The following is a 23,556-nucleotide window of genomic DNA, read 5'->3' on the forward strand; positions in this document are numbered from 1 at the left end:
TCATCTCTTATCTACACGATCTCATGGACAAACAAACACATTTCACACATCAGTTTAACAACATTTTTATTTGATTTTTTTTATTTCATATTTCAACGGCATAAAAAATGCTCATCGAAAATCAAACACTGAGCCATACGACAGCATGTCTCCCCCCTCCATCTTCCTTCCACCTCACCCACTGAAAATATAAACACAGCTAACGTTCCAGGTCATCTTTATTGCAGTCATCCTGCACATATCAGATGTCACATCTCAGGTACCACATTCATTTGATATAGCAATCTGCTGAGAGGCGCCTACAACAGGACTGCATTAAAAGACAAGGTGGAACGCACCCATGAACAAACATCATACAGGCAACCTGGGATTTTGGCACGTTGATAAAAACATGAATCATTCTAGATCAGCTGCTCATAGAAAAGGAACAAAATAGAATGGATGAACGGACAATTATGGCACCAGAACCCATCCCACAACATCATCTGGGACTCGCAACAAGGCAAGCTGTTTAAAATAACACTGCTAGCAGCTGAGCACAACTTGCAGCATTGAAGATACCAAGTGTAATTTGTAATTTAATTTCAAACACACACTGGAAAGTAAAGCACATACATATGTCTGCTCATTCAATGCGGTTTGTGTCCCATCTAGAAAAACGGCCATGCAATCTGTTGCGGTGGTGGTGCCCATTCTATTCAGACTATATCTATGTTGTCCGCTTCTCAGGCACAGTGAAATGAAGAGCGGCTATTTGTGGTAAATGAATGACCTGAATGAACATGACACTGCAAAGAAGACATTGGGCCTGTCCCAAATTTTACCCTATATAGTGCACTACTTTTAACCTGGGCTACTAAGGCTCTGGTCAAAATCTGTGCACTATGTAGGGAATAGGGTGTCATTTGGGACGTGGATATGTTCTACAGGCACCAGAGTCAGCGCTCATGGCCAAACTGCAGACAGTCTTGCTACGAAACGAATCCTAATAAAACACTAAAGGGATGAATACGTTCTCTAGAGAGGTGTGCAGGGAGAGGCGGGGTCTCCTCAGTCGCTTCCTTGATTGGCCAACCGAGCCAAAGTCTCTTCCTTGATTGGCCGCCGGCGGCAGTCTATCCCTCTGATTGGCTCTGAAGGCTTCTTTAAGCATCTTTGGTGGAAGTCGGAACGTGGTGAGCATAGGAGGAGCTTAGCACAGCGCGTGGGCGGGGCCTCATGGCATCAAGAACACAACTCACTCTCTCCCATCCAATCGCTTTGCACAATGAGGCAACAACAAACATCACATGACAATACTACCGTAATGCCCTGTGTTACTTTTGAAACAGTATACAAAATAAAATATTATTTAAATAGGTATAAACATTGCATGAAAAATAGAACCGTATCAAAACAATATGAGTTCACAGTCAGTCCATCCCATCCCACTGCTGCACCCTCAACCCCTCTCTCACCTCCACCCCTTCCATCCATCCCGCCGTACAACCATAGTTGCAGGGAGGCTAGGGAGTATCCGAACCCACGTCCCCCAGCTCCAGAACCCTCTCCTGGGGTGTCACTGGGACTTGAGCCCCAGGCCGTTGGTGGCGGTGCTGTTGGTAGTGCTGGACCCTGTACTGGAGGTAACAGGGTAGGAGTAGGCCTTGCCCAGCACGATGCGGTCCCGGAGCAGCTTGAAGAGGACGTAGTAGTTACAGAACAGGATGAGGCCCAGGGACAGGGTGTGATTCCAGCTCTCAGAGCGGAGCAGGGAATACAGCTGATACAGGACTACACTAGACTCGATCCAGATTAACAGGTTCAGGATCCGCAACGGCTTGTGGAAAAGGAACTACAACACAATAAATAATATCACAATTGGTATTTATTTATAAACATGTATTTATAGTTAGACTTGGAAATAAAGTGAAATCTCAAGGCAGTACATGGGCAGGATATAAACACACACAAGAGGTCTAGTAAAGGCAGTGACTCACGTAAAACCGAGCGTGGGAGACGTCCGAGGGCAGGGCCACGTTGTAGGGTCCTACAGCCTTGTACAGGCTACGACTGTGACGTACTAACACCCCCTGGGGCCAGACTGTACTCTCAGACCACCTGCAACACACAATGAAAAGGTGGAGATTGATCCTACAGCTGACAGATCAAATAGAACCCTGCCTAGAAGACCAGACAGCAGAGTCTGGTGGACAGCAGAGTCTGGTGGACAGCAGAGTCTGGTGGACAGCAGAGTCTGGTGGACAGCAGGGTGGCTAACCCTCTTCCTGGAGACAGCCTCCTTACGCATGGCTTTACTCCATCCCTGCTGTAACGCACCTGGTGGAGTCCTGAAGACCAGTTGATTAGAGTCAGACGTGTTGTAACCAAATCCTGCACATGTCTAGCTCTCCAGGAGAAAAGGTTGTGTTACGTACATACACAAGTACTGCGGGGCGTTGTTGTAATAGTGTGTGTGTGGACCACCTACACGTGCTGTGGCGCGTTGCTGAAGAATCCGTGCTCCAGCTTCTGCCAGCGCCCCAGGTGGGCTGCAGAGCGGTGCAGCAGGTCACAGTAGCTGGGAGGTAACAGCTGGCTCATCAGCATCACAAACGCATTGATCCACACCATGATCAGGTGCTCACAGGACCAGCGCATGTCATAGTACTGGGTACTCTGGAGGGGGAGACAAAACCACGTTTTAGGCTTCAAGGGCCTTGCTTAACACAAACGCAGGAGACAGCACCTAGGATACCTGGAGACTGAAGGAGGAAACTGTGAACGCACAAAGACCCAGGGGAGGGGAGATGAGCACCAGGAGGGTTGACAGTTCCTTGGATAACAGGGAGGGGATATGAGCACCAGGAGGGTTGACAGTGCTTTGGATAACAGGGAGGGGAGATGAGCACCAGGAGGGTTGACAGTTCCTTGGATAACGGGGAGGGGAGATGAGCACCAGGAGGGTTGACAGTTCCTTGGATAACAGGGAGGGGAGATGAGCACCAGGAGGGTTGACAGTTCCTTGGATAACAGGGAGGGGAGATGAGCACCAGGAGGGTTGACAGTTCCTTGGATAACAGGGAGGGGAGATGAGCACCAGGAGGGTTGACAGTGCTTTGGATAACAGGGAGGGGAGATGAGCACCAGGAGGGTTGACAGTTCCTTGGATAACAGGGAGGGGATATGAGCACCAGGAGGGTTGACAGTTCCTTGGATAACAGGGAGGGGAGATGAGCACCAGGAGGGTTGACAGTTCCTTGGATAACAGGGAGGGGAGATGAGCACCAGGAGGGTTGACAGTTCCTTGGATAACAGGGAGGGGAGATGAGCACCAGGAGGGTTGACAGTTCCTTGGATAACAGGGAGGGGAGATGAGCACCAGGAGGGTTGACAGTTCCTTGGATAACGGGGAGGGGAGATGAGCACCAGGAGGGTTGACAGTTCCTTGGATAACAGGGAGGGGAGATGAGTACCAGGAGGGTTGACAGTTCCTTGGATAACAGGGAGGGGAGATGAGCACCAGGAGGGTTGACAGTTCCTTGGATAACAGGGAGGGGAGATGAGCACCAGGAGGGTTGACAGTTCCTTGGATAACAGGGAGGGGAGATGAGCACCAGGAGGGTTGACAGTTCCTTGGATAACAGGGAGGGGAGATGAGCACCAGGAGGGTTGACAGTTCCTTGGATAACAGGGAGGGGAGATGAGCACCAGGAGGGTTGACAGTTCCTTGGATAACAGGGAGGGGAGATGAGCACCAGGAGGGTTGACAGTTCCTTGGATAACAGGGAGGGGAGATGAGCACCAGGAGGGTTGACAGTTCCTTGGATAACAGGGAGGGGAGATGAGCACCAGGAGGGTTGACAGTTCCTTGGATAACAGGGAGGGGAGATGAGCACCAGGAGGGTTGACAGTGCTTTGGATAACAGGGAGGGGATATGAGCACCAGGAGGGTTGACAGTTCCTTGGATAACAGGGAGGGGAGATGAGCACCAGGAGGGTTGACAGTGCTTTGGATAACAGGGAGGGGAGATGAGCACCAGGAGGGTTGACAGTTCCTTGGATAACAGGGAGGGGAGATGAGCACCAGGAGGGTTGACAGTTCCTTGGATAACAGGGAGGGGAGATGAGCACCAGGAGGGTTGACAGTTCCTTGGATAACAGGGAGGGGAGATGAGCACCAGGAGGGTTGACAGTTCCTTGGATAACAGGGAGGGGAGATGAGTACCAGGAGGGTTGACAGTGCTTTGGATAACAGGGAGGGGAGATGAGCACCAGGAGGGTTGACAGTTCCTTGGATAACAGGGAGGGGAGATGAGCACCAGGAGGGTTGACAGTTCCTTGGATAACAGGGAGGGGAGATGAGCACCAGGAGGGTTGACAGTTCCTTGGATAACAGGGAGGGGAGATGAGCACCAGGAGGGTTGACAGTTCCTTGGATAACAGGGAGGGGAGATGAGCACCAGGAGGGTTGACAGTTCCTTGGATAACAGGGAGGGGAGATGAGCACCAGGAGGGTTGACAGTTCCTTGGATAACAGGGAGGGGAGATGAGCACCAGGAGGGTTGACAGTTCCTTGGATAACAGGGAGGGGAGATGAGCACCAGGAGGGTTGACAGTTCCTTGGATAACAGGGAGGGGAGATGAGCACCAGGAGGGTTGACAGTGCCTTGGATAACAGGGAGGGGAGATGAGCACCAGGAGGGTTGACAGTTCCTTGGATAACAGGGAGGGGAGATGAGCACCAGGAGGGTTGACAGTGCTTTGGATAACAGGGAGGGGATATGAGCACCAGGAGGGTTGACAGTTCCTTGGATAACAGGGAGGGGAGATGAGCACCAGGAGGGTTGACAGTGCTTTGGATAACAGGGAGGGGATATGAGCACCAGGAGGGTTGACAGTTCCTTGGATAACAGGGAGGGGATATGAGTACCAGGAGGGTTGACAGTTCCTTGGATAACAGGGAGGGGAGATGAGCACCAGGAGGGTTGACAGTTCCTTGGATAACAGGGAGGGGAGATGAGCACCAGGAGGGTTGACAGTTCCTTGGATAACAGGGAGGGGAGATGAGCACCAGGAGGGTTGACAGTTCCTTGGATAACAGGGAGGGGAGATGAGCACCAGGAGGGTTGACAGTTCCTTGGATAACAGGGAGGGGAGATGAGCACCAGGAGGGTTGACAGTTCCTTGGATAACAGGGAGGGGAGATGAGCACCAGGAGGGTTGACAGTTCCTTGGATAACAGGGAGGGGAGATGAGCACCAGGAGGGTTGACAGTGCTTTGGATAACAGGGAGGGGAGATGAGCACCAGGAGGGTTGACAGTGCTTTGGATAACAGGGAGGGGAGGAAAGCAGCAATCTGCTAGAGGGAGGAAAAGAGAGGAGGAGAAAAAAAGAGAAAGAGAGAGACAGAGAGAGACAGAGACAGAGACAGAGAGAGACAGAGAGAGAGGTACCTTGACAAAGCAGAGAGCAAGGTTATGTAGTAAGAGTTAGTACCTTGACGAAGCAGAGGGGGAGGAAGGCTACGTAGTAAGGGTTAGGGTTAGTACCTTGATGAAGCAGAGGGGGAGGAAGGCTACGTAGTAAGGGTTAGGGTTAGTACCTTGACGAAGCAGAGGGGGAGGAAGGCTACGTAGTAAGGGTTAGGGTTAGTACCTTGACGAAGCAGAGGGGGAGGAAGGCTACGTAGTAAGGGTTAGGGTTAGTACCTTGACGAAGCAGAGGGGGAGGAAGGCTACGTAGTAAGGGTTAGGGTTAGTACCTTGACGAAGCAGAGGGGGAGGAAGGCTACGTAGTAAGGGTTAGGGTTAGTACCTTGACGAAGCAGAGGGGGAGGAAGGCTACGTAGTAAGGGTTAGGGTTAGTACCTTGATGAAGCAGAGGGGGAGGAAGGCTACGTAGTAAGGGTTAGGGTTAGTACCTTGATGAAGCAGAGGGGGAGGAAGGCTACGTAGTAAGGGTTAGGGTTAGTACCTTGACGAAGCAGAGGGGGAGGAAGGCTACGTAGTAAGGGTTAGGGTTAGTACCTTGATGAAGCAGAGGGGGAGGAAGGCTACGTAGTAAGGGTTAGGGTTAGTACCTTGATGAAGCAGAGGGGGAGGAAGGCTACGTAGTAAGGGTTAGGGTTAGTACCTTGACGAAGCAGAGGGGGAGGAAGGCTACGTAGTAAGGGTTAGGGTTAGTACCTTGACGAAGCAGAGGGGGAGGAAGGCTACGTAGTAAGGGTTAGGGTTAGTACCTTGACGAAGCAGAGGGGGAGGAAGGCTACGTAGTAAGGGTTAGGGTTAGTACCTTGACGAAGCAGAGGGGGAGGAAGGCTACGTAGTAAGGGTTAGGGTTAGTACCTTGACGAAGCAGAGGGGGAGGAAGGCTACGTAGTAAGCGCTGAAGAGGGAGTTGAAGAGGACTTCCTTGATGCGACGGTTGAAGTCGCTCCGGAGTTCCTCCACCTCGCTGCGGATGAGTTCTGGAGACGGGGGCTGGGGACAGGTGTGGTGGGGGATGTGGCCTGGAGTGGTAAACTGCTCTCTCAGGTTCTCCCTTAGTAACGCTAGGAAGTCCTTAGGCCTGGAGGGAGAAGAGAGAAGTAAGAATGATCTAGGATCAGTTTTTTCATAATGGAATAAGACTACATGGACAGGGGAGAACAGGGCCCCGTATCCACAAATTATCTCAGAGTAGACAATTGGTGGGAAGTGCTGAGAATAGACATTTTACTCCTACTCTTATGGGTAAAAATAAAAAGCTATGCATGAACCCTCTTTATTAATAAGAGTCACGCCCTAGGCCCCTGTCCACAAAGCATCTCAGAAAAAGTCGTAGGAATCCTGTTAAAACCTGTTTTATGACAAAACTCCCAGCTGAGAGTAGGGTTTAGGATGATGTTAAGATACTGCCCAGCCAAACTCTGAGCCAGGAGGAAAATCAAGACATGAAAGTTTCTCTCAGATGGTTCTCATGACAGTTTGAGGTACCACAAAGGAAAGATAATGATGACGCTCATTAACCAAGTTGCAAATGATTTGATTTATTAGGATCCCCATTAGCCAATGGTGACAGCTAGTCTTCCTGGGGTCCGACAAATAACGATACATTTAAAAACATGAACATATAGAGTGTCTGCATCTACCAGTTCCACATACACGTCAGTACAGACACACAACCAGTAGGTGACATGGGGAGAGGCGTTGTGCCGTGAGGTGTTGCTTCATTTGTTTTTTGAAACCAGGTTTGCTGTTTATTTGCTCTATATGAGTGCATCTCACTGCACTGAGAATAAGAAACACTGTCACCACCGATAAATCCACCATAATTGAGAATTTCAATAAGCATCTCTACAGCTGGCCATGCTTTCCACCTGGCTCACCCTACCCCGGCCAACAGCCCTGCACCCCCCACAGCACCCAAGCATAACCCATTTCTCCTTCACCCAAATACAGATAGCCGATGTTCTGAAAGAGCTGCAAAATCTGGACCCCTACAAATCAGCTGGGCTAGACAATCTGGACTCTCTTTTTCTAAAATTATCCGCTGCAATTTTTGCAACCCCTATTACTAGCCTGTTCAACCTCTCTTTCGTATTGTCTGAGATTCCCAAAGATTGGAAAGCTGCCGCGGTCATCCCCCTCTTCAAAGGGAGACACTCTAGACCCAAACTGCTACAGACCTATATCCATCCTGCCCTGCCTTTCTAAGGTCTTTGAAAGCCAAGTTAACAAACAGATCACCGACCATTTCGAATACCACCGTACCGTCGCCGCTATGCAATCTGGTTTCCGAGCTGGTCATGGTTGCACCTCAGCCACGCTCAAGATCCTAAACGATATCATAACCACCATCGATAAGAGACTATACTGTGAAGCTGAATTCATCAACCTGGCCAAGGGTTTCGACTCTGTCAATCACCGCATTCTTATCAGCAGACTCAACAGCCTTGGTTTCTCAAATGACTGCCTCGTCTGGTTCACCAACTACTTCTCTGATAGACTTCAATGTGTCAAATCGGAGGGCCTGTTGTCCGGACCTCTGGCAGTCTCTATGGGGGTGCCACAGGGTTCAATTTTCGGGCCGACTCTTTTCTCTGTATACATCAATGATGTCGCTCCTGCTGCTGGTGATTCTCTGATCCACCTCTACGCAGACGACACCATCCTGTATACTTCTGGCCCTTCTTTGGACACTGTGTTAACTAATCTCCAGATGAGCTTCAATACCATACAACTCTCCTTCCATGGCCTCCAACTGCTCTTAAATGCAAGTAAAACTTAATGCATGCTTTTCAACCGATCGCTGCTCGCACCTGCCCGCCCATTCAGCAACACTACTCTGGACGGTTCTGACTTAGAATATGTGGACAACTACAAATACCTAGGTGTCTGGTTAGACTGTAAACTCTCCTTCCAGACTCACATTAAACATCTCCAATTTCATTCGCAAAAAAGCATCCTTCACTCGCGCTGCCAAACTCACGCTGCCTAACATACCCTCGTAAAATTGACTATCCTACTGATCCTTGACTTCGGCGATGTCATTTACAAAATAGCCTCCAACACTCTACTCAGCAAATTGGATGCAGTCTATCACAGTGCCATCCGTTTTGTCACCAAAACCCCATATACTACCCACCACTGCGACCTGTATGCTCTTGTTGGCTGGCCCTCGCGTCATATTCGTCGCCAAACCCACTGGCTCCAGGTCATCTAAGTCTTTGCTAGGTAAAGCCCCGCCTTATCTCAGCTCACTGGTCACCATAGCAGCACCCACCCGTAGCACGCACTCCAGCAGGTATATCTCACTGGTCACCCCCAAAGCCAATTACTCGTTTGGCCGCCTTTCCTTCCAGTTCTCTGCTGCCAATGACTGAAACGAACTGCAAAAATCACTGAAGCTGGAGACTCATATTTCCCTCTCGAACTTTAAGCACCAGCTGTCAGAGCAGCTCACAGATCACTGCACCTGTAAATAGCCCATCTGTAAATAGCCCATCCAACTACCTCATCCCCATACTGATATTTTTTTTTCTTCTCCTTTGCACCTCAGTATCCCTACTTGCACATTCATCTTCTGCACATCTATCACTCCAGTGTTTAATTGCTAAATTGTAATTATTTCACCACTATGGCCTATTTATTGCCTTACCTCCCTTATCTTACCTCATTTGCACACACTGTATATAGACTTTTCTATTGTGTTATTGACTGCATGTTTGTTTATTCCATGTGTAACTCTGTGTTGTTGTTTGTGTCACTCATTTACAACTGCCATGTCGCAGTTGTAAATGAGAACTTGTTCTCAACTGGCCTACCTGGTTAAATAAAGGTGAAATAAAAATACAAATGTAAAAAAATTAGATGGGAGTTCCATAAACTCATGGCTCTGTATAATACTGTACGTTTCCTTGAATATGTTCTGGACCTGGGAACTGTGAAAAGACCCCTGGTGGCATGTTTGGTGGGGTAAGAGTGTGTGTCACACGGCGTATCACATTTAACAAACCAAACATTCAAATACCGCTATAGAAGGTAAAGTAAAAACCCAAACCGGTCCGTGCATCAATACCGGTATATAGTAAAATACGGTATACTGCCCAGCCCTAGCAGTCAGTCGTTCCTCAGCTCTTAGCCAAGACAGACTGGCATGCATAGTTTCTATATTATCCCTCTGATTACAATGAAGAGCAAGACCTGCTCTGTTCTGGGCCAGCTGCAGCTTAACTAGGTTTTTCTTTGTAGCACTTGACCAAATGACTGGACAATAATGAAGATGAGATAAAACTAGAGCCTGCAGGACTTGCTTTGTGGAGTCAAAAAGCAGAGCATCTCTTTATTACGGCTATTTAGTCTCCTCAACTTGTTCAACAGCCACACCATTCATTACCAGATTCAGCTGAGGTCTAGAACTTAGGGAATGATTTGCACCAAATACAATGCTCTTAGTTTTAGAGATGTTCAGGGCTAGTTTATTACTGGCTACCCATTCCACAACAGACTGCAACTCTTTAAGGGTTTCAGTGACTTCACTAGCTGTGGTTTCTGATGTGTATAAGGTTGAATCATCAGCATACATAGACACACATGCTTTGTTTAATGCCAGTGGCAGGTCATTGGTAAAAATAGAAAAGAGTAGAAGTCCTAGAGAGCTGCCCTGCGGTACACGACAATTTACATGTTTGACATTAGAGAAGCTTCCATTAAAGAAAACCCTCTGAGTTCTATTAGATAGATAGCTCTGAATCCACAATATGGCAGAGGTTGAAAATCCACAACACACAAGTTCTCAACAACAGGTTATGGTCAATAATATCAAAAGCTGCACTGAAATCTAACAGTACAGCTCCCAAAATCTTATTATCAATTTCTTTCAACCAATCAGTCATTTGTGTCAGTGCAGTACATGTTGAGTGCCCTTCTCTATAAGCATGCTGAAAGTCTGTTGTTCATTTGTTTATAGAGAAACAGCATTGTATTTGGTCCAAAAACAATTTCCCCAACAGTTTGATAAGAGCTGGCAGCGAGCTGATAGGTCTGCTGTTAGAACCAGTAAAAGCCGCTTTACAAGTCTTGGGCAGCGGAATGACTTTGGCTTCCCTCCAGGCCTGAGGACAAAGACTTTTCTCTAGGCTCAGATTAAAGATGACAGATAGGATGGTAGCTGACTCTATAGCCACTCCTATGAAGCTTTCCATCTAAGTTGTCAATGCCAGGAGGTTTGTCATTATTGATGGATAACAATAATTATTCCCCCTCTCCCACACTAACTTCACAAAATTCTAACGTACAATGCTTTTCTTTCATTACTCGTTTTTTAAATAATTGGCAACATCCAATGATGGAGAATAATAAATCGCTGTGAACCCAATAGCATGTGTCAGACAACCACAGTGAATGTGACTGGACATTAAAACATTGCAATGATAACACGTTTGATTTCATTTTCACATGATACGATTACTTCCTTCTCTTAATTGTGGATGAATATGTTGGCAAGCATAACCAGTTAACTAATTCTGATCATGTATGATAATGTTGCATATGATGTTTGAAAGGTCTATAATTCTTTTCCTGAACACAATCAAAAGTTAGCATAGGCTCAGATGCCTTCAACTGCCCCACTTATAGCCATGTCCAATTTAGGCACCTTTTTTAACAATGTGATATTGTGCTCCAATATTGTGCTCCAAAGGGATAACTTGAAATAACATGTAGGTTAATGAAATAATCCAAATAAAAATGTGATTATTTATTATATTATTATGTGAAATAGGCCTCATGTGAAATCACTGTCAAAAATACTGCTGCGTCGCCTCAGTGGTCTAAGACACTGCTAGCTGTGCCACTAGAGATCCTGGTTCGAGTCCAGGCTCTGTTGCAACTGGCCGCGACCGGGAGACCCATGGGGCGGCGCACAATTGGCCCAGCGTCGCCCGGGTTAGGGGAGGGTTTGGCCGGCAGGGATGTCCTTGTCCCATCGCGTACTAGCGACTCCTGTGGTGGGCCGGGCGCAGCGCACGCTGACCAGGTGTACAGCGTTTCCTCCGACACATTGGCGTGGCTGGCTTCCGGGTTAAGTGGCATTGTGTCAAGAAGCAGCTTGGTTGGGTTGTGTTTCAGAAGACGCACGACTCTCAACCTTCACCTCTCCTGAGTCTGTACAGGAGTTGCAGCGATGAGACAAGACTGTAACTACCAATTGGATACCACAAATTGGGGAGAAAAAGGGAAACCTTTTTGTAATAAAAATGACAAATGAAAATAATGTTGCATTTAAGTCTAGATGTATGGATTTATCTTACAGAAATATTAAAACATTCTTTCAACAACTCCAAAGCCATTGCCTGACTCACTGCCCTTCTCTATTATCAATAAGTTTGCTTTAAAATAATGATGATAATAATAAAGAAGAAGCCTGCTGGTAACTGTTCATTGATTAGGACAGCTGGTGTCCTGAAGATCTGTCAGCTAGGTAGGACTCTTATGACTAGAGTTTTCATGAATAGCTTGTATTCTCAACCAATTACCAATTTTCTACTCTGAGCCTCTTTGTGGATACGGGGCCCAGCACTCCTACTGCCATTATTAATACAGGCCCAGAAATAGAACAGGTAAAACCAAGTATTCTTCTGGCTTATTCCGTTTCATTCTTTTTAAATGACACTATTATTGAATTGATCAAAACGTCACATGACAGGAATATCACATTGTTGTCTCTCTGCAGTGTGCTCTCTATGGTACTTCAAATGCCCACCCTTTAGGTGGGGTGGCAGCTAAAAAGACCATTAACTAAACTCACACAATCAAACAGAGGAATCTGTCCCAGGCTGTGAGAGAGAAGAAATCAACAAGAGTTCCTGACTGCCTCTGATTCCAACCACCTCACAGGGAACTTTTATTGCCAGTTTTTAAGTCAATGTTCTGTCCCCCACTCTGACCAGAAGGGCGTGTTTGTTCTGTCCCCCACTCTGACCAGAAGGGCGTGTTTGTTCTGTCCCCCACTCTGACCAGAAGGGCGTGTTTGTTCTGTCCCCCACTCTGACCAGAAGGGCGTGTTTGTTCTGTCCCCCACTCTGACCAGAAGGGGGTGTTTGTTCTGTCCCCCACTCTGACCAGAAGGGGGTGTTTGTTCTGTCCCCCACTCTGACCAGAAGGGGGTGTTTGTTCTTGTCCCCCACTCTGACCAGAAGGGCGTGTTTGTTCTGTCCCCCACTCTGACCAGAAGGGCGTGTTTGTTCTGTCCCCCACTCTGACCAGAAGGGCGTGTTTGTTCTGTCCCCCACTCTGACCAGAAGGGCGTGTTTGTTCTGTCCCCCACTCTGACCAGAAGGGCGTGTTTGTTCTGTCCCCCACTCTGACCAGAAGGGCGTGTTTGTTCTGTCCCCCACTCTGACCAGAAGGGCGTGTTTGTTCTGTCCCCCACTCTGACCAGAAGGGCGTGTTTGTTCTGTCCCCCACTCTGACCAGAAGGGCGTGTTTGTTCTGTCCCCCACTCTGACCAGAAGGGCGTGTTTGTTCTGTCCCCCACTCTGACCAGAAGGGCGTGTTTGTTCTGTCCCCCACTCTGACCAGAAGGGCGTGTTTGTTCTGTCCCCCACTCTGACCAGAAGGGCGTGTTTGTTCTGTCCCCCACTCTGACCAGAAGGGCGTGTTTGTTCTGTCCCCCACTCTGACCAGAAGGGCGTGTTTGTTCTGTCCCCCACTCTGACCAGAAGGGCGTGTTTGTTCTGTCCCCCACTCTGACCAGAAGGGCGTGTTTGTTCTGTCCCCCACTCTGACCAGAAGGGCGTGTTTGTTCTGTCCCCCACTCTGACCAGAAGGGCGTGTTTGTTCTGTCCCCCACTCTGACCAGAAGGGCGTGTTTGTTCTGTCCCCCACTCTGACCAGAAGGGTGTGTTTGTTCTGTCCCCCACTCTGACCAGAAGGGCGTGTTTGTTCTGTCCCCCACTCTGACCAGAAGGGCGTGTTTGTTCTGTCCTCCACTCTGACCAGAAGGGTGTGTTTGTTCTGTCCCCCACTCTGACCAGAAGGGCGTGTTTGTTCTGTCCCCCACTCTGACCAGAAGGGTGTGTTTGTTCTGTCCCCCACTCTGACCAGAAGGGTGTGTTTGTTCTGTCCCCCACTCTGACCAGAAGGGCGTGTTTGGCTGGGGGAGAGAACATTGAAGTCTGTTGTTTATTTGTTTACCTGAATATGGGGAGCGTATGTGTTTATGAGAGTGTTTACCTGAAGAAGGGCCCGTGGGACAGGTCCTGGTCTGAGTAACCACAGTCTGAAGGCACTGGCTGGGCCCTACTCTCCTGATGGAAGCAACACAGGGGAACATACACCCCAAACCTGACACACAGAGAGGGGGATGAGGAAGAGAAAGGACAACAGGAAATAAAGAACCATGTGTTAGATCAACTAGATAACGGAGAACAATAAAACACCCCACTACTTCCCAGTACACACACACACCATCTCTGAATAACAATAACACACACTACTTCCCAGTACACACACACCATCTCTGAATAACAATAACACACACTACTTCCCAGTACACACACACCATCTCTGAATAACAATAACACACACTACTTCCCAGTACACACACACCATCTCTGAATAACAATAACACACACTACTTCCCAGTACACACACACACCATCTCTGAATAACAATAACACACACTACTTCCCAATACACACACACACCATCTCTGAATAACAATAACACACACTACTTCCCAGTACACACACACCATCTCTGAATAACAATAACACACACTACTTCCCAGTACACACACCATCTCTGAATAACAATAACACACACTACTTCCCAGTACACACACCATCTCTGAATAACAATAAAACACACACTACTTCCCAGTACACACACCATCTCTGAATAACAATAAAACACACACTACTTCCCAGTACACACACACCATCTCTGAATAACAATAACACACACTACTTCCCAGTCACACACACCATCTCTGAATAACAATAACACACACTACTTCCCAATAACACACACACCATCTCTGAATAACAATAACACACACTACTTCCCAGTACACACACCATCTCTGAATAACAATAACACACACTACTTCCCAGTACACACACACCATCTCTGAATAACAATAACACACACACTACTTCCCAGTACACACACACCATCTCTGAATAACAATAACACACACTACTTCCCAGTACACACACACCATCTCTGAATAACACACACACACACTACTTCCCAGTACACACACACACCATCTCTGAATAACAATAACACACACACACACACTACTTCCCAGTACACACACACCATCTCTGAATAACAATAACACACACTACTTCCCAGTACACACACCATCTCTGAATCAAACCACTAGAGTAGCATCTACAGAGCTGTACTGACACATCAACTGTAGAGCTGCTGTCATACAGTAAGTAGTCTGAAACCTGTGGTAACTCCTCTCTCTGAACACAGACACTCACGGGTATCCAAGGAAGAGCAGGTTGAGCACCGAGTGGTTCTTGAACAGGTTGACCAGGGTCCAACAGAGAACCCAGCCACACAGAGTGAGGAGGCTGAGCCGTGCTGCGATCAGAACCACGTACCGTACCAAGGAACATGGACTGGTCTGAGACGCCTGGGGGACACACACACACGACAGAAACACACACACACACAGACAGAAACACACAGACACACACACACAGGTCAGAGGTTACACAAACACAATCCACCGACAGACAGCACAATCAACCACAATGCATTGCTACACACTATGTTCTTAACTCGGACATAACAAGACTACAATCCTCACTATAAAGCCGACAAGTCAGTCAAACACACACAACCCTGGCCAGAGTCCAGACAACAATACTAAGCCAGTCATACACTAACGATGCAACTAGGAGGATCAGCGTAGGCCTAAATACTGGAAACATGTTCACTCCCATCCCTGCTACTACACCACTAAACATGATGCAACCAGTTTAGAAACAGACTATTTATCTGCCTATTCTGCAGATAAAGTTGAGGAAGGGAGAGAGAGTAAGAAAGAGAGAAGATGAGAGGTAGAGCGATAAAGAGAGAGGTAGAAAGAGAGAAGATGAGAGGTAGAGCGATAAAGAGAGAGGTAGAAAGAGAGATGATGAGAGGTAGAGAGATAGAGAGGTAGAGAGAGATATAGAATGAGAGATACCTCTGAGACTATAGTCCACACCAGTCTCCTGGCCAGCATCACTGTGATGAAGATAGCCAGGTGGTAGTCCATCAGATGGAAGTTCTGCAGAGAGGAGGCAACAAACGGACTGAAGGTGTGTGAACTCACCAGAGTTATAGGCATCTCTCTCTCTGTGTGTGTGTGTGTGTGTGTGTGTGTGTGTGTGTGTGTGTGTTCACTACTACTCACCAGAGAGGTGGAGGCAGCAGGGTGACTATAAGGGTACCACCACACAGTCCTGTAGATATTAATATACTGAACAAACAGCGCCACCAGCAGGTAGAGGAAGAGCAGGAACTCAAACAGCAGGCTGCTGTCCAATGGGAGGTCAGGGATCCGGTAGTGACGGACGGGTTCCGGCGTGATGAGGGCCGAGAGGGGCGGGGCAGAGAGACCCACACAGTTACTGCTCCTGGAGGGAGGGGGGCATAGAGAGAAGCTGGGGTTACTGGTGTGTTGTGCTCCTGGAGGGAGGGGGGCATAGAGAGAAGCTGGGATAACTGGTGTGTTGTGGTTTTGGAGGGAGGGGGGCATAGAGAGAAGCTGGGGTTACTGGTGTGTTGTGGTTCTGGAGCAGCCTTGAGCTTGAGTGTTATAGCGTGCTGAGCATCTGAGTCCCCCAGACGACTACGACCGGGGAACGAGTCCCCCAGACGACTACTACCGGGGAACGAGTCCCCCAGACGACTACTACCGGGGAACGAGTCCCCCAGACGACTACTACCGGGGAACGAGTCCCCCAGACGACTACTACCGGGGAACGAGTCCCCCAGACGACTACTACCGGGGAACGAGTCCCCCAGACGACTACTACCGGGGAACGAGTCCCCCAGACGACTACTACCGGGGAACGAGTCCCCCAGACGACTACTACCGGGGAACGAGTCCCCCAGACGACTACTACCGGGGAACGAGTCCCCCAGACGACTACTACCGGGGAACGAGTCCCCCAGACGACTACTACCGGGGAACGAGTCCCCCAGACGACTACTACCGGGGAACGAGTCCCCCAGACGACTACTACCGGGGAACGAGTCCCCCAGACGACTACTACCGGGGAACGAGTCCCCCAGACGACTACTACCGGGGAACGAGTCCCCCAGACTACTACTACCGGGGAACGAGTCCCCCAGACTACTACTACCGGGGAACGAGTCCCCCAGACTACTACTACCGGGGAACGAGTCCCCCAGACTACTACTACCGGGGAACGAGTCCCCCAGACTACTACTACCGGGGAACGAGTCCCCCAGACTACTACTACCGGGGAACGAGTCCCCCAGACTACTACTGGAGAACGAGTCCCCCAGACTACTACTGGAGAACGAGTCCGCCAGACTACTACTGGAGAACGAGTCCGCCAGACTACTACTGGAGAACGAGTCCCCCAGACTACTACTGGAGAACGAGTCCGCCAGACTACTACTGGAGAACGAGTCCCCCAGACTACTACTGGAGAACGAGTCCGCCAGACTACTACTGGAGAACGAGTCCGCCAGACTACTACTGGGGAACGAGTCCCCCAGACTACTACTGGGGAACGAGTCCGCCAGACTACTACTGGGGAACGAGTCCCCCAGACTACTACTGGGGAACGAGTCCCCCAGACTACTACTGGAGAACGAGTCCCCCAGACTACTACTGGAGAACGAGTCCCCCAGACTACTACTGGAGAACGAGTCCCCCAGACTACTACTGGAGAACGAGTCCCCCAGACTACTACTGGAGAACGAGTCCCCCAGACTACTACTGGAGAACGAGTCCCCCAGACTACTACTGGAGAACGAGTCCCCCAGACTACTACTGGAGAACGAGTCCCCCAGACTACTACTGGAGAACGAGTCCCCCAGACTACTACTGGAGAACGAGTCCCCCAGACTACTACTGGAGAACGAGTCCCCCAGACTACTACTGGAGAACGAGTCCCCCAGACTACTACTGGAGAACGAGTCCCCCAGACTACTACTGGAGAACGAGTCCCCCAGACTACTACTGGAGAACGAGTCCCCCAGACTACTACTGGAGAACGAGTCCCCCAGACTACTACTGGAGAACGAGTCCCCCAGACTACTACTGGAGAACGAGTCCCCCAGACTACTACTGGAGAACGAGTCCGCCAGACTACTACTGGAGAACGAGTCCGCCAGACTACTACTGGAGAACGAGTCCCCCAGACTACTACTGGAGAACGAGTCCCCCAGACTACTACTGGAGAACGAGTCCCCCAGACTACTACTGGAGAACGAGTCCCCCAGACTACTACTGGAGAACGAGTCCCCCAGACTACTACTGGAGAACGAGTCCCCCAGACTACTACTGGAGAACGAGTCCCCCAGACTACTACTGGAGAACGAGTCCCCCAGACTACTACTGGAGAACGAGTCCCCCAGACTACTACTGGAGAACGAGTCCCCCAGACTACTACTGGAGAACGAGTCCCCCAGACTACTACTGGAGAATGCAGGAATGTGATTAACAGTGAGGGAAAGGAGAACATGTTGTGGCGAGAAAAGAACAGAACAATGGAAGTGAAATGATCTCTATGCCTCTTCCTCATCGGTGTTGATCTGAGCTGGCATACCTTCTTCCTCCTCAGTGTTGATCTGAGCTGGCATACCTTCTTCCTCCTCAGTGTTGATCTGAGCTGGCATACCTTCTTCCTCCTCAGTGTTGATCTGAGCTGGCATACCTTCTTCCTCCTCAGTGTTGATCTGAGCTGGCATACCTTCTTCCTCCTCAGTGTTGATCTGAGCTGGCATACCTTCTTCCTCCTCAGTGTTGATCTGAGCTGGCATACCTTCTTCCTCCTCAGTGTTGATCTGAGCTGGCATACCTTCTTCCTCCTCAGAGGGGTGGTATTAATAATCTGACTCCACCAATCATCTATTTGACTAACACTGATTATGTTAGAATATTAAATCACAGTCAGGACAGGAAGGAAGAAGCTATGACCGTCTCATGGTAGATGCAGACAGTAACATTTTAAAAACAGAATGTGTGATCATATAGCCTAGGCCTACACATTTAACTTCCCATAAGGCTTGGCTGAATAAATCCTGTAGGCCTGTTTGTGTTTGGTGGGGTAGGAGGGTTAGGTCTGCTTGTTGTAGTACACTACTTTACCCCATCTGGGTGTGTGTTAGGGGTGTTGACAGTATCTGTGTTCGTTTCCTAACCTGTTTCTGAGTCCGTTGCCGTTGCTGAGGCTGCCCCCCACCAGAGTCTGTAGGGAGGGCAGAGCAGAGCGGCTCAGCTGTTGTCTACTTGGCCCCCTGCGGCCCCCGGGCATGGCCAGGCACCACCTCAACACCCCCTGCTACTGCCTCTCCACCTAGACTCAGAGACCAGCACCACCTCACAGCCCGGCCCAACACAGCCAGGCCACTGGAGAGACGGACAGAGAGAGGAAACAACGGCAGGGTCATGTTCATTAGGCACAACACGTTGGAAAACAGAGTCAAACAGGGAGGTAGAATACTATCTGAACTCGTGCACATTGCAACCCATTTTGTTATGGTGTGTGCTCTAATGAACACAACCCAGGTGCAATGAAGAACAGTCCCAATAGAGAACAGAATGTGTACACACACGTTGCAGATAGACGTTTCCTGAAAAAACATGCCATGAATGAGTCGCTACTCTACTCATCTTAGTGGCACGTAGGATGATATGACGTGGGATAAACAATGTATTTCTGTCTAAACCTTCCAGAACATGGTGTCCTACTGAACGCAGCCCTGGGGAAGATGGTGCCCAAAAAAAGGCAGGACTAGGACAGAGTCAATAGAACAGAGGTAGGTGAATAGGTCCTGGGCTAGGTTACTGGTAGGACAACATCACCATAGTCAAGCACCCAGGGTCATGCAACATTACATAAGACTACATCCTCAGACTGATAACAGACAGGCATCACACACAGACAGACAGACACAGACAGACAGGCATTAGACACAGACACACAGAGACAGACACACAGACATCACAGACAGACAGACAGGCATCACAGACAGACAGGCATCACACAGACAGGCATCACACACAGACAGACAGGCATCACACACAGACAGACAGGCATCACACACAGACAGACAGGCATCACACACAGACAGAGAGACAGGCAGGCATTAGACACAGACACACAGAGACAGACACACAGGCATCACACACAGACAGACAGGCATCACACACAGACAGACAGGCATCACACACAGACAGACAGGCATCACACACAGACAGACAGGCATCACACACAGACAGAGAGACAGGCAGGCATTAGACACAGACACACAGAGACAGACACACAGACATCACAGACAGACAGACAGGCATCACACACAGACAGACAGGCATCACACACAGACAGACAGGCATCACACACAGACAGACAGGCATTAGACACAGACAGGCATCACACACAGACAGACAGGCATCACACACAGACAGACAGGCATCACACACAGACAGACAGGCATTAGACACAGACAGGCATCACAGACAGACAGACACATACAGGCATCACCCACACACAGAGAGACAGACATGCATCACCCACACACAGACAGACCGGCATCACCCACAGACATCCCACACAGACAGACAAACAAACATCACAGACAGACAGGCATCACCCACACACAGAGAGACAGACAGGCATCACCCACACACAGAGAGACAGACAGGCATCAACCACAGACAGAGAGACAGACAGGCATCACCCACAGACAGACAGACCGGCATCACCCACACACAGACAGACCGGCATCACCCACACACAGACAGACCGGCATCACCCACACACAGACAGACCGGCATCACCCACACACAGACAGACCGGCATCACCCAAAGACATCCCACACAGACAGACAGACAAACATCCCACACAGACAGACAAACATCCCACACAGACAGACAGACAAACAAACATCCCACACAGACAGACAGACAAACAAACATCCCACACAGACAGACAGACAGACATGCATCACATACAGACAGATAGAAAGGCATCACACACAGACAGACAGACAGAGACAGAGGCATCCCACACACACAGACAGGCATCCCACACACACAGACAGGCATCCCACACACACAGACAGGCATCCCACACACACAGACAGGCATCCCACACACACAGACAGGCATCCCACACACACAGACAGGCAGACATGCATCACATACAGACAGACAGACAGAGAGAGGCATCGCACACACACAGACAGGCATCCCACACACACAGACAGGCAGACATGCATCACATACAGACAGACAGACAGAGAGAGGCATCGCACACACACAGACAGGCATCCCACACACACAGACAGGCATCCCACACACACACACAGACAGGCATCCCACACACACACACACACACAGACAGGCATCCCACACACACAGACAGGCAGACATGCATCACATACAGACAGACAGAGACAGAGACAAAGGCATCACACACAGACAGACAGAGACAGAGACATAGGCATCCCACACACACAGACAGACAGACAGACAGGCATCCCACACACACAGACAGACAGACAGGCATCCCACAGACAGACAGGCATCCCACAGACAGACAGACAGGCATCCCACAGACAGACAGACAGACAGACACACAGACAGACAGACAGGCATCACACAGACAGACAGACAGACAGACAGACAGACAGACAGACAGACAGACAGGCATCACACACACACAGACAGACAGACAGGCATCCCACAGACAGACAGGCATCCCACAGACAGACAGACAGGCATCCCACAGACAGACAGACAGGCATCCCACAGACAGACAGACAGGCATCCCACAGACAGACAGACAGGCATCCCACAGACAGACAGACAGACAGACAGACAGACAGACAGACAGACAGACAGACAGACAGACAGACAGACAGACAGACAGACAGACAGACAGGCATCACACACAGACAGACAGACTGGCATCACACACAGACAGACAGGCATCACACACAGACAGACAGACAGGCATCGAATGCATGTACAAACACACAGTCATCAAACACACTTTACAATGGCAGCCAGGTGAGAGACAACAACCGTAGCTACTCTAGATGCCACGGTTATAGAACAAGAGATAAGCAAACCAGGTTATCACAATTACCTTTGTCTCTCTCTGTGTGTGTGTGTGTGTGTGTGTGTGTGTGTGTGTGTGTGTGTGTGTGTGTGTGTGTGTGTGTGTGTGTGAGATAATTGAGGAGCTTCCTAGTGGCTGTACATAGGCTAATGTATAGTTTGCTGGAACAATCCACACACACAGCCATTCCATTAAGGGAGACTGAATAGAAAGGAGGGAGAGACAGACAATGCCCACAACCACAACACAAAGGTAGCTGGCTAGTTCAGTACACTATAACCTTGACTACTGGAGGAGCAGGGAAGGGATGCAAAGGTGCCAGTCAACTTAGACTAGCTAGGCTGTCCTTCCATGTAGTAATGTTTCTGGTGATGAGTGATAATGGCTATAAAAACATTAACTTATCCATGCTCGCATCAGATCAGAGTAGCCTATCTGCCAACATAGATAGCTACTGTTCTCAGGCAACACTTTCTTAAGCATGACTGTAGTGTTGTATCGAAACTGAAGTTTTTCAACAGCAAAATGCGGAAACTGCCCAGATCAGAAGGCATGCGCAATAAAGTAACGGCTTTATGACAGTTCGTGATCAACTGGCTGATAGAATGGAAACTGTTACAATATTATAGGAAACTGTTACACAAGTCTGACACTTGTATTGAGAGTGCAATATTCCCAATGGCTCAACATCGAATTTCTAACTACTTTATAACTAGCTGAACATTCAAGAGGATGAAACATTCTCATAGAAGTTGAAAAGTTGTATTTTCAAGACACGTAGCTAACGTTAGCTAGCTAAACACACATTGTACTTACTACACATTTAACTAGATATGTATAAGCAATTTGTAGCTAGCTAGTCATTTCCAGTAACATTGTCAAGCTACCTAACGAACGGTGCTAGCCAGCTTTTTGTGTTATTGGACATGATGGAACTGTCATGTGTTATTAGAGGAGTAACGAGACAATTTACAGGATTCATCATTTCAAATGGGGAAGTTAGCTAGCCTAGATAGCTACATTATGTTTCATTTAATGTACTGTATACAAAACCAGCTAGCTAATGAGCTACTCGTGCAGGAATTAAACAGAATACTCACACAACATTGACAAAAAGCGGATGGTGTGGACACGGATGCATCAGTCAATTGTGGGTTGACAAGCCGAGACAGGAGCGAACATTTCTCTCGTCTTAAAAGGGAATATATTCATAGGCTTTAGCGGGCCGGGGCTGTGTGCTACTTATAAACACACAGAACGTTATATCGGTTTACCTCCAACAACAAGCATACGGTTAAAAACGAGCCTGTTTGCAGTGCAACAGTAGCTAGCTACAGTCACCAGTAGCACACAGAGACCGACGTGGCAAAGCGATGCCTGTTTGGACAAAACGTCATCATTCATGCGACGTGTTCTTCAGCCACGCAGCCGCACACGAATTTGGTGACGAATATTTACACTAATTGTACAATCCTCTTGCAAAGCAGTGGCTTTTCAAGTAAACATTTTCAACACAGGGTAAATGATGTTAAATAAAAAATATGCATTTAATTCCTGCTAACTTTGTTATGTTGAATAAATTATCACAAGCGAGTATGACATCCCATGGCACACATATTATATGGATGGCATTTGACCCTGAATGTAATTTCACTCAAATAAATTCTGTCAATTTGTCTTTACCTTGCCTTGAGCTAATCTGATCGCAACACAAAGGTGATCATATATAGATCTGAAGCAGGCATTTCCTGTCTGTGG

General features: G+C 48.7%; 1 protein-coding gene across 2 annotated transcripts; it reads right to left on the minus strand.

Annotated features, from left to right (window-relative positions):
- Window positions 1–49: 49 nt before the first annotated feature.
- Window positions 50–23,228, minus strand: LOC106575972 (transmembrane protein 39A-like). 2 transcript variants are annotated; one of them, XM_045698284.1, is made up of 10 exons: window positions 22,899–23,226; window positions 18,874–19,081; window positions 15,887–16,109; window positions 15,677–15,760; window positions 14,964–15,118; window positions 13,699–13,809; window positions 6,328–6,550; window positions 2,471–2,658; window positions 1,980–2,100; window positions 50–1,834 (listed from the first exon to the last, which is right to left on the minus strand). In XM_045698284.1, exons 2-10 carry the CDS (start codon window positions 18,984–18,986, stop codon window positions 1,559–1,561), a joined length of 1,494 nt encoding a protein of 497 aa, XP_045554240.1. In that variant the 5' UTR covers window positions 18,987–19,081; window positions 22,899–23,226; the 3' UTR covers window positions 50–1,558. The 2 variants fall into 2 exon arrangements, with proteins under 2 accessions (XP_045554240.1, XP_045554241.1); XM_045698285.1 differs by lacking the exon at window positions 18,874–19,081 and having other exon boundaries at window positions 22,899–23,228.
- Between the last annotated feature and the right edge of the window lie 328 nt (window positions 23,229–23,556).

Source organism: Salmo salar, chromosome ssa16 (genome assembly GCF_905237065.1).
Source record: "Salmo salar chromosome ssa16, Ssal_v3.1, whole genome shotgun sequence".
Lineage (NCBI taxonomy): Eukaryota > Metazoa > Chordata > Actinopteri > Salmoniformes > Salmonidae > Salmo > Salmo salar.